Raw genomic sequence first — 16,303 nt, 5'->3', positions numbered from 1 at the left:
CACTTTTAATTGCATTTTAATCATGAAAAAATGTAAAAACACGAAGGATTTCAGTTGATTCTTTGTCTGAACAACTGTCAGACGTGATAACATAAGTAGATGTGTGACAGAACCAGGAGAGCATGTTGTGGGATTCTTCTTTAACAATTAAGAGCAGAAGCTTAATGAGACTGGATTCACACTTAAATAAAGAATCGTGCACATGTAGATCTGAAAACAACATCTGTTGTTTCATCTGCTCAGTTTAATTGTTTGTTTTTAACTGATTGAAGAGCTGTTATTTACTTTGACTGGCAAAGTTTGAGCTTCAGACAGAAATAATTGTGTAATGGACTGTTCCCATGAAGCGGGGAACACAGCTAGATGATAAGGCCAATCTTTTACACACATACTGAATGAAGGTTCTCTTCAACTTGAATGCAAAATTATTTGATTCACCTGATGAATTCATCCAAATGACCAAAGACAACTAACAAATGTAGCTCTGAAAACAGTTTGGATTTGCAGTTTTCAGAGCTGCCTGATGTCTAAAGAAACATTTTGCAGTTTGTTTGAGATTTTGCTCAGTGTCTTTCTTTTTTCTTTTACCAGGTTTCCTTCCAGCTGCTTGTGGTCACACTTTGGGTAGAAATACATTGACTTTGTTACAGAGCTCGACTGATCTTCATTTTGACAGCAGATATAGGTAACTGTGAAAAGATAACTACTGAGATTGAACGACTGTTCCACAAGGTACACTGCAATTTTAACAAGCCTGCATACTGTGTGCGTGCATCAAGTGGAAAAAGTTTGAAAATAACAATGCATATGACAGGAAAATGGTTTTGTTTGTCACTGACACGTTATGCATAACACATGTTCTCTTGCGGTTGGAATATTAAGGAGAAAGCGCTGTCTGATAACAAACAAACATTTTTGGTTTTGATCAACCACAGTGTGTTTTTGTTGGGTTTTTATAGCATCTATATTTTGTGTCTAAGAAGAAACTAGCAGGAAAAATGTGACACATGTTCAGTCATTTATGTGGACTATAATCACTGATGGGAGTTTATACGAATTTAGCGATTGTGATTTCAATATCGATATCACTTATCGACTCGATTCGTTGTTGATTCTCTTATAAATTCTCATTGGGTTTTTAAAGGTCATGTATTACACTGAACGCTTTTCTTTAAAGTAATGCAGTATGTGACTTAGTTATTCACTGGAGACAGTAATTCATTATACTAGTCATTACATTGCTTTTACATCATGTTTCTCTGTAAAATGATATGAAACACACGGTCTCATAATTACCAATTAACAATATAAACCTAGAGGCCCCACACACCAACACAAATTATTAGGACAACCGTGTGATCGTTCTATGAGTATTTGGGTATGAACACAAAGCCGTCAGCACAAAGCAAAGATGAAAACCAACACAAAGAGTGTAAACTCGTCACCACAGTGACTCTACTGTAGAAAAATGAGCAGAGCCTGCAGTCTGACTGCTCATCACCACTTTTATTACCCGGTTACTTAGTGTCAGTATGCTCAGCTTTAACGGCACTCTGGGTTCTTGGCTAGCTTAATACCTTTGTGTTAGCATGTTAGCAGTTGTTTCTGTCCTGGATGAAGTTTGGATTTTACCACTGTGCGCATTCGTTTGTGGAGTAAAATAAATTCAAATATAATAAATAAAAATAAATCATGTCCATATCGACGCAGTAGACCATGGAACCCAAAATGCCGGATTCACAAACAGAGATTTAACTTAGTGCGCAGCTTTATTGCTGGAGAAACTCTTCATAGCAGTAAACGTGACAAAAACAAACCAAAACCACAAATGCAGGACTAAAACCGGAGAACAGGAACCTAGAAACTAAGAATACTCAGGACGCGAAGGGAGGAGACACAGCACAAAGAGGGTATAATGCAACGCAGAGCAGGGGATGACAGAGGACTGAAATACAAGACGGAGTAATCAGGAAATGGGAGACACAGCTGGTACTAATTACTCAGACGAGACGGAGAACAGAGGCTGAACACAGAGCAGGACTGTCAAAATAAAACAGGAAGCATGCGGCAGACACAGACTAGACACTGAACAGAGGGAACGCCGAGTACAAGGACAGGAAGGACATGAGACATGACTGACTGGGGAACAAGAGAACAAACACGAGGGCAGAACTAAACCTAAGATCTAGAAATCACAAACCCAGGAGAACTAGAGCTCTAGAAATGCAAAACAGAAACCAAAACCCTAATATTCATGAACCATGATGAGATCAAAAATAAATGTACAAAACTCAAAACACTGGGTCACCGACCCAGGACCATGACATGTCACAGGTAAATGGTGTGGCATCTATATAAAACTCTTCTAGTGTAGACTGACTTAGTCTGTTAAACACAAAAATGCACACTTTGAGTAGGGATGGGTACTGATAAGATTTTCACGATTCCGATTCCATTTTCGATTCTGTTTAACGATTCGATTCTTTATCGATTCTTATTTTTTAAAAAGGAGAACACTAAGGTCGATTAGCTTAGAATTTTGTTTTATATCTTCTCTTTGAACAAGATAGAAATTTAGGAGTAACATGGCCTTACAAACCCAACAGTGAGATCTTAAGAGATCCAGCCTACGGCTCTTCAATGGGGTGTCACAGGGTCCCCGGGGAAAAATTGTAAATGTAAAATAATAAAATAAATATTCTCCTGTAGCAATAACAAAGTATAACATAAATTATTCTGAAGCAACTACACAAGAATATCCAGTAATGTCCCTGCCTGCAATTAAACACATTCACTTACTGAAAATCATCTTCTGTGGCAAATGGGTGCAAACCTTTGACCACAAACTGAGTCACTGCTCGGTGACATTCGTCTATCCTGGCCTGAAAGGAGACGCTACCGGTAGACTGCAGCGAGAACTGCCAGCATCTGAGCCAGACTCTGTCTCATCATGGTCACTAAATGCACAGTAATGGCAGGTTTGTAATAAGGCAGATCGCGCTAACATAATATGCACTGTTGTTGATTATTTACCTGCCGCATTAACAGGAGAGGACGTGCAAACGTTACTGCTGCTGCTGGGTTGAGATTCACGAGTCCAGAATTAAAAACACGACATTCATTTAAGGTCATCGCGTGTTTTGTGAGCAAATGCTTTTGCATATTCGTAGTGTTTCCTCCCTTAAATGAAATATCTACTTTGCAAGTATTGCAAGTTGCCCTGTTGTCATCCGTTCTCGTAAAGTATAACCAAACTTTTGAGCGTCTGAGCCACTTAGGCGCCGTTTCCTGCCAGGTAAATGACGCTCTGCAACGTGGTGACGTCATTCGGGGCGACTGGAATCGATAAGGGAATCGTTTGCAAAAATGGCAAACGATTCCAAGGAATTGAAACAGTGGGAACCGGTTCTCAACAAGAACCGGTTTTCGATACCCATCCCTAGGTGTGAGCTAGGTTGTTTACAGACCTGGAGTATTTTGTCTGTTTATATCAAAGTGGTTCATTTTCACCCTTGGTTTGATTCATTTGTGTAGCTATGAACAAAGTAATTGCACTTAGGTCCAGACCAAACAAACCGGATAGTCTTGGTACAGTTTTATCTGGACTCCAGAGCAATTCGTTTACAGTGTGAACATAACCCAACCTTGATCTTCACCAACTAACAGGTCTGCATTACAAGTTTGAGCTAAAAAACATGCCTCGCATGCTTTGCATTCTCGATGTGGATAGGTACTGTAGATGTGCAAAGGACTGTATGTAGCCGTCTAATGAACGTACATTCGCCGTGTTCTTCAATAGTTAAGAACTCACCAACTTCTTCCTCTATTTACTTTTGTTGCTCCCACTCCAGGCACATCTGCCCTGTGAGCAGACTGAACATTGTCATGTGGTTTGTAGTAATGAGTTTACAAACTCATTAACATCTGTTGTTGTGATTTGATTGTAAAAATAAAACTGAATTGAATTGAATCTGTTTGAGGTAACGTGATTTACTCCGGTTGTAGAAAAGACACAAAGGCTAAAATGGTGTTAAGGAATCTGCAGGACTTACGAACACACAGTTCTCCACTTTCATAGAAGCCAGGACAACACTGAGAGCGTCGTCTGTACATGGTCCTTACACCTCTCCTATAGGCGGTCTTGTAGCTGATCCTGTGCAAGTGACATAAACACAGTAAAGGTATTAATGTTAAAAGATGTGTGGCGCTGACCACACTGATGTATAAAACAAAAAATGTAAGCTTGCAGTGAATTATTTTCACAACAACAGAAAATGATCGTGTGAATGCACTTTCACCAGAACATCCCACAACAAGCCTTTGAACATGTCATCACTCAGCATTGTCACTCAAAGGTCGCTTAAGAACACAGTAGTCACTGCACTTATAAAGGATGAGCAGCACTTAAATGTTTAGGGGAGTTTCTCCACTCATTCAAGGACAAGGATGTTTTCTAATATTTCAGTTTAAGCTAAACGGATCAGCTCTTAGATAAACTAAACTAGTCGCTACAAAGCTTGATGTGGTCATCATGGGGCGATCGTGGCTCAAGAGTTGGCAGTTTGTCTTGTAACCGGAAGGTTGCTGGTTCGAGCCCCGGCTTGGACAGTCCTGGTCGTTGTGTCCTTGGGCAAGACACTGCACCTACCGCTTACTGGTGTTGGCCAGAGGGGCCGATGGTGCGATATGGCAGCCTGGCTTCTGTCAGTCTGCCCCAGGGCAGCTGTGGCTACAACTGTAGCTGCCTCCACCAGTGTGTGAATGTGAGAGTGACTGAATAGTGGAATTGTAAAGCGCTTTGAGGGCCCCGAAAAGCGCTATATAAATCCAATCCATTATTATTATTATTATTATCGAAGCTGATATGCCAACAGTTGCTCATCAGAATGACATCAGAATGTTGGGAAGTAACAGAATACATGTACCGACGTTACGTATTTACAATAATATGAGTAACTGTATTGTGTTACAGTTACCGTTTAAAAGGGTGATCATTAGAATACAGTTACTTTGTTGAAATAAGTGGATTACAAGGTGTTCTTGTCCGTTTCCTATGTTAGGCTATCCTCTGTCTAATTTTGGTAATTTCACGCATTGCCGTAAACCCAAACAAAACACAAAATAAGAGGCTCTAATGCAAGCTTCCTGTTAATTTTGGTGGCGTCAGTTACATAATAGACCCGGCGCCCGCACAACAGAGCCAGCAGTGCACGGGCAGGAATGCATTTCTTACTGACCGTACAATGCAAACTCTGTTTGTCAGCAACCGAGCTGCTCTCAGCATCAAGAGACTATGACTATATACTGTATATATAAGTAGATGTGATATCTACTCATATCTAAAATGTGTTTTATATATAAAGCCATAAAGTAATGAGGTATTGACCAATGACTTAAAATGCAGCTGTTAGAAATGTACATGAGAAGTTTAAGTAATGCAGTGTTGCTGTATTTTATTTCAGTGAAAAACTAAATATCATATTTTCAATTTAAGTTGTTTCCAGCTGTAGTGGCTGTTGAATATACCTAAAGCAAACGAGGAGTGCCATTTAAACGAGCCAAACTACGTTCACTTTATTTTTGGAGATACTGATCTCACGGTTTATGGTGACCACACTTGGCAGATTTTTCACATAATACCAGATATTTCTGATAAGTTCATATATCTCACTGAAATGTTACTCTGTAGCTGATTGTGTCAGTCTGTCAGTTTAAACCCTTTTTTTAGAAAACATATAAAGTCTCTCTTTGATTCTGACTGTGCTGTCGTGTTGCTACAGCAAAGATAACTGTCACATCTAAGGTGTGTAGCATAGCATAAATCCTGTTGAATGCAAATAAAACACTTGAATGTGTTACTATTATTACTTACCAGCAGAGATGTAACGCGTTACTGTAATCCGATTACTTTTTTCAAGTAACGAGTAAAGTTAAGGGATTACTATTGCAAAAACGGTAATTAGATTACCGTTACTTTCCCGTAGGAACGCTGCGTTACTGCGTTACTAAAACTGTGATTTTTTTGCAAGAATGTCTCATGACAGTGACGTAAGCGAGTGCGACGTTCGTGACAACAGCTGTGTGCAGATCAACAGTGGATCACATATCGAGTGCAGAGAGAGTATGAGCGTGCAGCGTTTAAAGCGTGGAAGTACTGACCTTACTTTGAGTTTGATTCCATAAAAAGTGACAAAAACATTAGTGTCCGCTGTGCGTGGGAAGAAAACTTCTTTTTACAGCGAAAAAAACCCCTAAACTTCCAACAAGCACCGAGTAGCTACGACGTAATGGGAAACTCACAGAGAAACTCGCGGATTCTTCCACTGACCGCGGCACACCTGCACCAGGGTAAACCTCCGCCTACCCCACTCCTGCTTTACAGGTGAAAATAGAGCAACAGGACCGCTGAGTCTTTGACTTTATTTATTTTCTGCTGTGTTTTACTTGCATCTGTTTGAAAGAGTGAGTGAAAACACAAAAAATATTTTATTTTATGTGCTGGAATGTGCAGAAAATAAGTTTAAATGTTAAACTAATTTATTCAAGTCAGAGAATGTTGCAGATAATTAAATTTTTGCTTCATGCATAAAGTTAAAAGATTAAAACTGATAAAACAAGTTTTAAAAAGAGACTTTTCCATTTGATTACATTTTGTATGATGGATTATGCAGAAAAAGTAGAATTGGCTGAAAGATCTATCGCTTTATCACCTATTCAGGTTGTAAATCGTGTTTTTAAAAAGTAACTAAGTAACTAAGTAATTAATTACTTTTGAAAATAAGTAATCAGTAAAGTAACAGGATTACTTTTTGGGGGAAGTAATCAGTAATTAGTTACTGATTAATTAACTAATTAATCAGTAAGCAGTGTTGGTCAAGAAACTTGACCAACACTGCTTACCAGTATGGTAGCAATTGGTAGACAATTACTACCTAAGCCATGAATTATTGACTCAGTGACCTTCCTTAGCTCTTTGCTGCTGCTTCCAATCGTGATTCATCTTCTGACGAGTTTTAGACCCAGAAGCAACATCTGTCTCCCTATAGTCCATGTTTACAACTCAGACAATTGTCCCATAATGCAATTTGTTAGTGATATCAGAATCCTGAGCTTTGACTTAACATCAGCTACAGCTAATACGATGAGTTTAGTTTTGTTTAGTTTAGTCCAGCATTGTTATTCCTGATCAAAAGAATCTGATTAAAAGTTATTTTTAAGATTGTTTTTTTTTTTTTATAATTGAAGTCTTTATTTGTTTTTAACATTTCACAACACAAAAACAAACAAAACAACCAACAAACAACAACAGAAAAAATATATATATAAAAAATATAATAATAATAATAATAAAAAAAAATTAAAAAATTAAAAAAAACTCAAATCAGTTAACTCAAATCTTTAAGTCATTCCCTTACTGAGTGCCTACACAAACAAACAGTGCAGCAAGCGTACAACATGACTAAAGATAATTGCCCTGACCAAATAAGTTCCAACCATCTCAGCCAAAAACACGTCCCCACGATTCGTCAAAACCCTCCCTATCATCATTAATCCTAGCCAAGAGCTTTTCATACGACACCATTTTCAGCATAGTTTCTTTCCACCTATTATATTCTGGAGGAGACGGTTCCTTCCATACACTGAGAATAACTCGAGCCGCTGCGATCACCCCCACCTTTATAACCACAAAGTCATATTTTGAAACCCCAGGTAATACTGACCGATCCCCTAATAAGCACAGTCTTGGTGACAGGGGTATCATCAAACCAATCCACCTTCCTATTTTGTCCAATACTTTTTGCCAAAAGGGATAAACTTTCCCACATTCCCAAATAGCATGCATAAATGTCCCTGGATCTGAACTACATTTCCAGCATACATTACTGGGACTAATTCCCATTCTATAAAGTTTGGATGGAGTGAAGTACCACCTGTGTATTAATTTATACTGAGTAAATTTACCCCTGGCCTCTCTTATATATTTATCAGAGAATGACAAAATTCTGCGCCAGTCTTCTTTAGAAATTGCACAACCCAGATCCCTCTGCCATATAACCCTCAAGTTTTCACATATCTCTTTTTTTGGATTGTTAAACAGTTTGTAGAAAACCGCCGCCCTATGTGCTGTACTGGACAATTCTAAAAACTCCACAACCATATTCGAGCTTTGAGCAAATTTTCCTTTGGTAACACAATCCCTTATTTGTAAATATTTCCAAAAATTATTTTCTCTTGTCAAACTGTATTTTCGGGTTATTTCAGCAAATGACATAAACACTCCCCCTGAGTAAAGATCACTTATCCTGCGTATGCCTTTGACAAGCCATTCCTTCCAGAACACAGTTTTCCGCCCAATCCTTACAGCAATATTGTTCCATAGCGAGGCATAAGGTTGTCTTAGATGAGATGCTCCACACAACTTGTGCACCTCCACCCAGACAGCTTTGGAATACCTGAGCACTGGGTTATTATGAGAGTCTTGTCCATTAGTTGCCGCGCCCTGCGAGAGAACATCCAAAGGTGTGAAGGGGCTCGCTAGTTCCTGTTCGATCTTCATCCAGCTCAGCTCAGAGCCCGATCCTGTCCAGTATTTGGCCAGTCTTGACAATTCAAAAGCTAAATTATACAACTTCACATTTGGGAGGGCCATTCCCCCAATGTCTTTAGAGGCCCACATTTTCTTTATATTCACTCTCGGCTTCTTGTTATTCCACAAAAAATCTTTGATTAACTTCTCAATTTGACCAAATATGTGCAAAGGAATCCGTACAGGTAACATCATGGAAACATAATTGAACTGTGGGACCACCATCATTTTAATCACATTAATTTTACCCCATAGTGTAAGATTCAATTCACCCCATTTATCCAGATTTGTTTTTATCTTTAGGAGGAGAGGTTCCACATTTGAAAGCATAATATCCTCCAAGTCGGGTTTTAATAATATTCCTAAATACTTCATACCTGAAGGTGAGTACTTAAAATTGAATGGAGTAACGCATCCAGAATGACATGATGCTGACAATGGCATGCCCTCTGACTTGTCCCAGTTTATCTTATAACCTGACAACCCTGAAAATGACTCAACACACGTGAGTAGCGCTGGTAGAGACTGCATGGGATCCGTCAATACTGCTAAGATGTCATCAGCATATAGAAACAACTTGTGTTCCATACCCCCTGCATGAACGCCTCTGACACCCCTGTTTGCTCGAATAGCCAAGGCCAGCGGTTCCAGAAATATTGTAAAAAGCAACGGGGACAAAGGGCACCCCTGTCGGGTCCCGCGAGTAAGATGAAAAAACCCTGACACCAATCCATTTGTCAAAACCGCTGCCCTTGGACTTGCATATACAGTTTTGACCCAATTACAAAACCCAGGCCCAAACCCGAACCTTGCGAGGGTCGTCATAAGGAAGCCCCATTCCACCCGATCAAAGGCCTTCTCAGCATCTAGCGAGAAGGCCGCAACCGGGGTTAGGTTAGATTCGCTTCTGTGCATGAGATGAAGAAGTCTTCTAATGTTATCACCTGAGGACCTATTTTTAATAAAGCCAACCTGGTCACCATTAATGATATCTGGTAATATTTGATCCAGGCGGGAGGCCAAAACCTTTGTCAAGATTGTTAAGCATTGCTTAGCATTATAATCTAAATGTCACTGAAACAAACAGCTACACTGAATGAAACATTTAGGATAACTGTTAGCAAAATCTGTTCATTTGTCCACTGGAACAAATGTATATATTATACCTTTAAGTCATTGATCACAGTTATTTATCAGTGAGGAAGGTTATTTAGTTGTAGCTTTCATTTCTAGTATTTTTACTTTCACATTTGTAGTCTTACAGTGAAATAATTCTTTGTATTTTTTTAGGCAGAACAAAATTAGCAGATGAAAAAGCTTCTTTTAAAATCCCTAAAATATTAAATGTTAAAGGAATTAAAACAGTAAAATACTGCAAACAAAGAGAGTTGCTTTGTGCATACCTGTGTCTCGTGCATTTGAACCAGTTGAGGATGTCGGTGCATCGGGTGTAGTAAACCTGGTCAAATGGATGGGCATAAGACTCCTGCACAGTCACTGCATAACTAGAGGAACAGGGAAAAAAACAGCTTGACAGGATGAATTTCTAATTCTGGATAATCTTGTGTCATTATCGAATACACGAATATTAAATGTAATATATTAAAATACGTTTTTGTATTAACTGCAAACATCAAATATAACATAAATGTAAGTCCAACTTCACAATAGAAACCTTTTTTCTTTCCTCAACTAGTCAATGATATCCAAAAGCAGGTTATTAGGATGTCAAGCACTGATCTCATTATAAATACAACGGTTAGAATAAATCTAATTTTTAAATATGAAAAACTTTTAATAGCCATTGAGTCATCTGGGGAAAAAACATTTACTCTCCTTAAAGTTCACAACCGCTCAGGTTGTTATCAAGAAACTCATCTTCCTTACCCTCCGTAGCTGGCAGCGAGCTCACTCTGTGTTTTCATTGTGTTGAACAAAGGTTACTGAACTGAGTCTAACCTTTAGCGAGAAGTCAAAGCTGTAATAATCATCAGCAGTAATATCCATTTGCACAATTCCTACTGATTACACAGAGACATTATCGATCACAGCACCTGCACTCTCCGTAGCTCTCATCAGAAACAGCATTGTGCTTTTACCCAACATACTGCTGAGTGCTGGGACCACTCAAGCAGTCACATTACCATCTCTTTGAATTTACAGCCTCGATATGTCCCCAGGAGTAAACCTTTTCCCTTTTGCATTTGATTATTGGCAAACCCTCAGCTTTGATTTGTGGCGGCAGTCCATTAGTTCACTGCAGTATTTCTTTTGTTAAATATCATTTTGAATATTGAAGAGACTCAACTGGGGAAACGTACCTCTCCCAGTGGCTGCACACATTGGGATCATCGGGGTTTAGGGGTGACACCAGGGAGCTCAAACCGCTCAGGCTGAGCCACAGCAGAGCTTGGGGAGAAACTCCATCGGTAGCCATCGTCCTCCTCCTCCCTTGGTTCCTCCTTCTGTCCTCAGGGAAGGAAACGAAAACAGTGAGGAACACGAGTTCACCATTTATACTTTATGTTTTGATAACTTTTAACACGTCTATGCTGCTTTTTATTTCTTCTGCACTGGATTTCAAAGGATATTTTGAGAGCAACAGTTATAGAACACTACAGAGATTAACATTTTTTAAATACATAACTGACAAGTGTATATAATCTACACTCATTTCCACCCAAAATTTCAAATGATGTCATTCAACTAGCTGAGGCCCAAATACATGATGGTCTCAACAGCTCACTGTAACTGTGTAACTTACAGAAACACATGCGGACATAGCTTCTGACACACAAAGTGAATTTTATTATTTAAGGAGAATAATGGTGTAGTTCTGAGATTTTCCCTCCACCACGTACAGGGTTACACAAAACCACCCTCGTAATGATTTTTGCTGTGCTTGTTCTGAATCTTTGGAGATTGAATTGGGGATAAAATAGGCTCGTCTTAGCTGGGCTGGCTTGTTATAGCAATGGCAGAGAAACATGTTCAAATGAATGGTACGTAGCATATTGAGCAAAATAAGAACAGGTTTTCTGGGGTATAGGAAAGCTAACCCTCCTATTCAACGAGCAGCAGGGATTCCTGTAAGGGAGCCCATAAAGCCCAACAGTAACATATATAAATCAATCAAAAAACATGCTTTCTCAAACCCTAATATTGGATATAATAGGTAAGATACACTGGTGTCTGACTTGTAATTTCACTTTAAGCATGAGAAGGAGAAGACAGACACATAAAGAAAGGTTACTGTGTTACTGTAGCTCAGCGTTTTCACATATGATTACATAAACAGTCAGTTGGTTTTGTATCATTCAACTCAACTTTAACAAAGAGATTCATGAAAAACTTCAAAGACTGATGTGGCTGATTTTGCTCTAAAAACACCACAACTTCTTGTCTTTATGTATTTATGTATGAAAGTGAACATCTACCATTCACTCTTCCCTCTAAACAAAAATGCTTTGCATTGAAACAAACTAGTGTAATTACGATAAATATTTGTGACACGTGCTGAAAAACTGACACATGCCAGAATGACAACTCGATGTCAGATTCAGTGGACGCAAACAAGAAAAGCACAACGAGGAGTAAATACTAACATTTCTTAATAAGATGAGAACGATATAACAACCAATTCACAAGGTAGCTAAAATTGTGTTTGGGGCGATCCACTGTAATTTTCTGTACAGCACGGGAAAGACAGATGAATACATATCAAAAGAAAAGAGCGTAGAAATGCAGAAATCTCCTGTACTGTGCAAAATTAAATAGTAGAGCAAGCTTGCAATGCTGAGAACGCCATTGAGGAAACGCAACAACTCATTGTAGGGTTGTGTGTCTGTCACTACAACCATAAAGGAAACTGTCAATTATTCCCTAAAAATGCAGAAATTGCAGAATTTCAGTGCCCATAAATTACACTAACAGTAATTTAGTGTCATTTCTCACCGCTAGATGTATCACCTTTGTTATGCAATGGTACAATTCAATGCAAAAAAAGAATATCCAGCACAATGATTACCACGAGTTTTTCCTGTCAGTCTAAATTCTTAGCAGCCTGAGAGGATGAACGTCTCCACCCAGGAGCCTACATCCTCTGGGTGTTTGCACAATTAATGCTTTCTGGGAGCATTGTTGATGGCAGCTGTGGGATGATAGTGACATAAAATTCAACAGCAGACCCTTTCCTCATGACATCAGGCCTTTTCAGAGGCGCACACACTGACAGCCCGGGAAAATCACGGTGATGATGAATGGATAAATGAGTGACGGAGGTGTTGCAAACCAATTTCTCCCAGCCACGCTGTCATGTAAAAGAATGACAATTGAATGTTCGTTTGTGGACAACTGGTGGAGCGTTCCCATTAGTGTGATATGAGCCGTGCCATGAGAAGATGCTGAGAAGTCAGACAAGCAAGTTTGTGTTTTTTACAGGTGTCTGCTATGTGGACATTGTTGCAGACAGCTGTGACTACACCGAAACAGTGAATAATGAATGGACAGTGATGACATTAGTTTAATGTCCACAGCTACATCACTCACATCCGAGATGGGACAAATTGCTCGAGTGTAATAACAAGAAAAACATACGAACTTAAAAATGGATGAAACAACAAAGCTGAGGTTTTCTTCCCTGGTGCTGTTTTCTTTTGTAACATGGAGACACCTGTTCAGTAGGAGTGACTCTCATGCTACATGGGTCTGTCACCCAGTTTATTCCCTTCTGTGCTTTATAATCCCTCCATCATTCTGCTGGTAACATTACAGAAAAACACATAAACCCACTAATTACATTTTGTTACTCCTCATTCCAAATGGAATCAATTCATTTCACACAAAACTCCATAAGTTTTTTTTTAATTGCTTAAAATTGTTGCAAACGTATTAAAAATAAAAACAAAAATATAACACGTACATAAGCATTTCCAGCCTTTGCCATGACACTCAAAATTGAGCTCAGGTCCATCCTGTCTCCGCTGATCACCTGTCAGATGTTTCGCCTGTGACAAATCCAGTTGGTTGGACATGATTCGGAAAGGCATCTTTCTATATAAGGTCCCAGAGTTGACAGAGCATGTCAGAGTTCAAACCAAGTGATGAAGTATGAGGAACTGTTTGTAGACCTCCAGTACGGGAATGTTTCAGGACACAGATCTGCGGAACGATGCTGAAACCATTTCTGCCCTAAGCACACAGCCAAGATAACAAAGGAGTGCCCTCAGGACCACTCTGTGAATATCCTTGAGTGGGCGAGCCAGAGCCCAGACTTGAACCTGATTGAACATCTGTGAAGAGATACGAACATAGCTGTGTGCTCCCCATCCAAAATTAAAGTGCTTAAGAGGATCCATAAAGGAGAACAGGAGAAACTGCCCAAAAATGGGATGTCAAGCTTGTAGCATCATACTCAAAAAGACTTGAGGGCGTAACTGAAATTGGATTTTACCCCCCTACAAAACGTGATTATCCAGAGTAAAGACCAGGCAGCAGAGCAGAAAGTGGCTGGCCTCTCTTAGAGATGCAGTGAGGAGTTTGGCCTTCTGGCCTTCTCTGCTCAAGCTGCTACTCCCGCGACCCGAACCCGGATAAGAGGCAGAAAAAGGACGGATGTTTGTCCTCAAATATAAAAAGCACTGAAAAACTGCTGTGTAGTGATACTGTGTATCTTCATAATATTTTATACTCCTTTTCTTTACCAATATACAGGGAGTGCAGAATTATTAGGCAAATGAGTATTTTGTCCACATCATCCTCTTCATGCATGTTGTCTTACTCCAAGCTGTATAAGCTCGAAAGCCTACTACCAATTAAGCACATTAGGTGATGTGCATCTCTGTAATGAGAAGGGGTGTGGTCTAATGACATCAACACCCTATATCAGGTGTGCATAATTATTAGGCAACTTACTTTCCTTTGGCAAAATGGGTCAAAAGAAGGACTTGACAGGCTCAGAAAAGTCAAAAATAGTGAGATATCTTGCAGAGGGATGCAGCAGTCTCAAAACTGCAAAGCTTCTGAAGAGTGATCATCGAACAATCAAGCGTTTCATTCAAAATAGCCAACAGGGTCGCAAGAAGCGTGTGGAAAAACCAAGGCGCAAAATAACTGCCCATGAACTGAGAAAAGTCAAGCGTGCAGCTGCCAAGATGCCACTTGCCACCAGTTTGGCCATATTTCAGAGCTGCAACATCACTGGAGTGCCCAAAAGCACAAGGTGTGCAATACTCAGAGACATGGCCAAGGTAAGAAAGGCTGAAAGACGACCACCACTGAACAAGACACACAAACTGAAACGTCAAGACTGGGCCAAGAAATATCTCAAGACTGGTTTTTCTAAGGTTTTATGGACTGATGAAATGAGAGTGAGTCTTGATGGGCCAGATGGATGGGCCCGTGGCTGGATTGGTAAAGGGCAGAGAGCTCCAGTCCCACTCAGACGCCAGCAAGGTGGAGGTGGAGTACTGGTTTGGGCTGGTATCATCAAAGATGAGCTTGTGGGGCCTTTTCGGGTTGAGGATGGAGTCAAGCTCAACTCCCAGTCCTACTGCCAGTTTCTGGAAGACACCTTCTTCAAGCAGTGGTACAGGAAGAAGTCTGCATCCTTCAAGAAAAACATGATTTCCATGCAGGACAATGCTCCATCACACGCGTCCAAGTACTCCACAGCGTGGCTGCAAGAAAGGGTATAAAAGAAGAAAAACTAATGACATGGCCTCCTTGTTCACCTGATCTGAACCCCATTGAGAACCTGTGGTCCATCATCAAATGTGAGATTTACAAGGAGGGAAAACAGTACACCTCTCTGAACAGTGTCTGGGAGGCTGTGGTTGCTGCTGCACGCAATGTTGATGGTGAACAGATCAAAACACTGACAGAATCCATGGATGGCAGGCTTTTGAGTGTCCTTGCAAAGAAAGGTGGCTATATTGGTCGCTGATTTGTTTTTGTTTTGTTTTTGAATGTCAGAAATGTATATTTGTGAATGTGGAGATGTTATATTGGTGTCACTGGTAAAAATAAATCATTGAAATGGGTATATATTTGTTTTTTGTTAAGTTGCCTAATAATTCTGCACAGTAATAGTCACCTGCACACACAGATATCCCCCTAAAATAGCTAAAACTAAAAACAAACTAAAAACTACTTCCAAAAACATTCAGCTTTGATATTAATGAGTTTTTTGGGTTCATTGAGAACATGGTTGTTGTTCAATAATAAAATTATTCCTCAAAAATACAACTTGCCTAATAATTCTGCACTCCTGTAGTGTGCTTCCTTTCACTTTACATTCATTCATATTATTAGGGCAAGCACAAGGAGTCCTAAAGCAGTCGATCAATAAAATATTGATACAGGAACCAATACAATATATTTCCATACTGGTATTTTATCCTCTCCCATAATGCTAATGCTTATATGTGTCAAAGGTAAACATGACCCAGACCAATCAATATACAGAGCACACACACATGACCTCTAACTCTGAAAGCAACCAACACACTGTTTAAGTATTTTTATTTTAATATATACCCAAAGCCAGGGGCGGAGCGTGGGGGTGGCTTACGGGGCTTAAGCCCGGGTTGTTTTGTCAGAAGCCCGGGGTATTTTGGAGTGTAATTTTTTCATAGTTAGATGTCTGGCTGACAACTGTATAAAACAAAAAGTACACACAATATTCGAAGCACATAGTGCACACTGTGGGAATTTACG

The 16,303-nt window shown here is 39.6% G+C and overlaps 1 protein-coding gene across 1 annotated transcript in view; it reads right to left on the bottom strand.

Moving 5' to 3' along the window:
* The window catches only part of LOC146679307 (multiple epidermal growth factor-like domains protein 11), a 112,079-nt gene that overhangs the window by 31,932 nt on the left and 63,844 nt on the right, over window positions 1-16,303 (bottom strand). The window contains exons 4-6 of the mRNA XM_085407090.1: window positions 10,909-11,052; window positions 9,991-10,092; window positions 4,053-4,153 (exon numbers count right to left, since the gene is read on the bottom strand). Of these exons, the coding sequence (XP_085263216.1) occupies window positions 4,053-4,153; window positions 9,991-10,092; window positions 10,909-11,024 (319 nt within the window). The 5' untranslated portion in view covers window positions 11,025-11,052. The remainder of the gene's footprint in view (window positions 1-4,052; window positions 4,154-9,990; window positions 10,093-10,908; window positions 11,053-16,303) is intronic.

The sequence above is a fragment of the Rhamphochromis longiceps genome, linkage group LG1 (assembly GCF_057381845.1).
Source record: "Rhamphochromis longiceps isolate RC_006_pf linkage group LG1, R_longiceps_female_GT1.1, whole genome shotgun sequence".
NCBI classification, from domain to species: Eukaryota; Metazoa; Chordata; class Actinopteri; order Cichliformes; family Cichlidae; genus Rhamphochromis; species Rhamphochromis longiceps.
The sequence above is the reverse complement of the archived record's forward strand: the minus strand, read 5'-3'. Positions and strand labels throughout refer to the sequence as shown.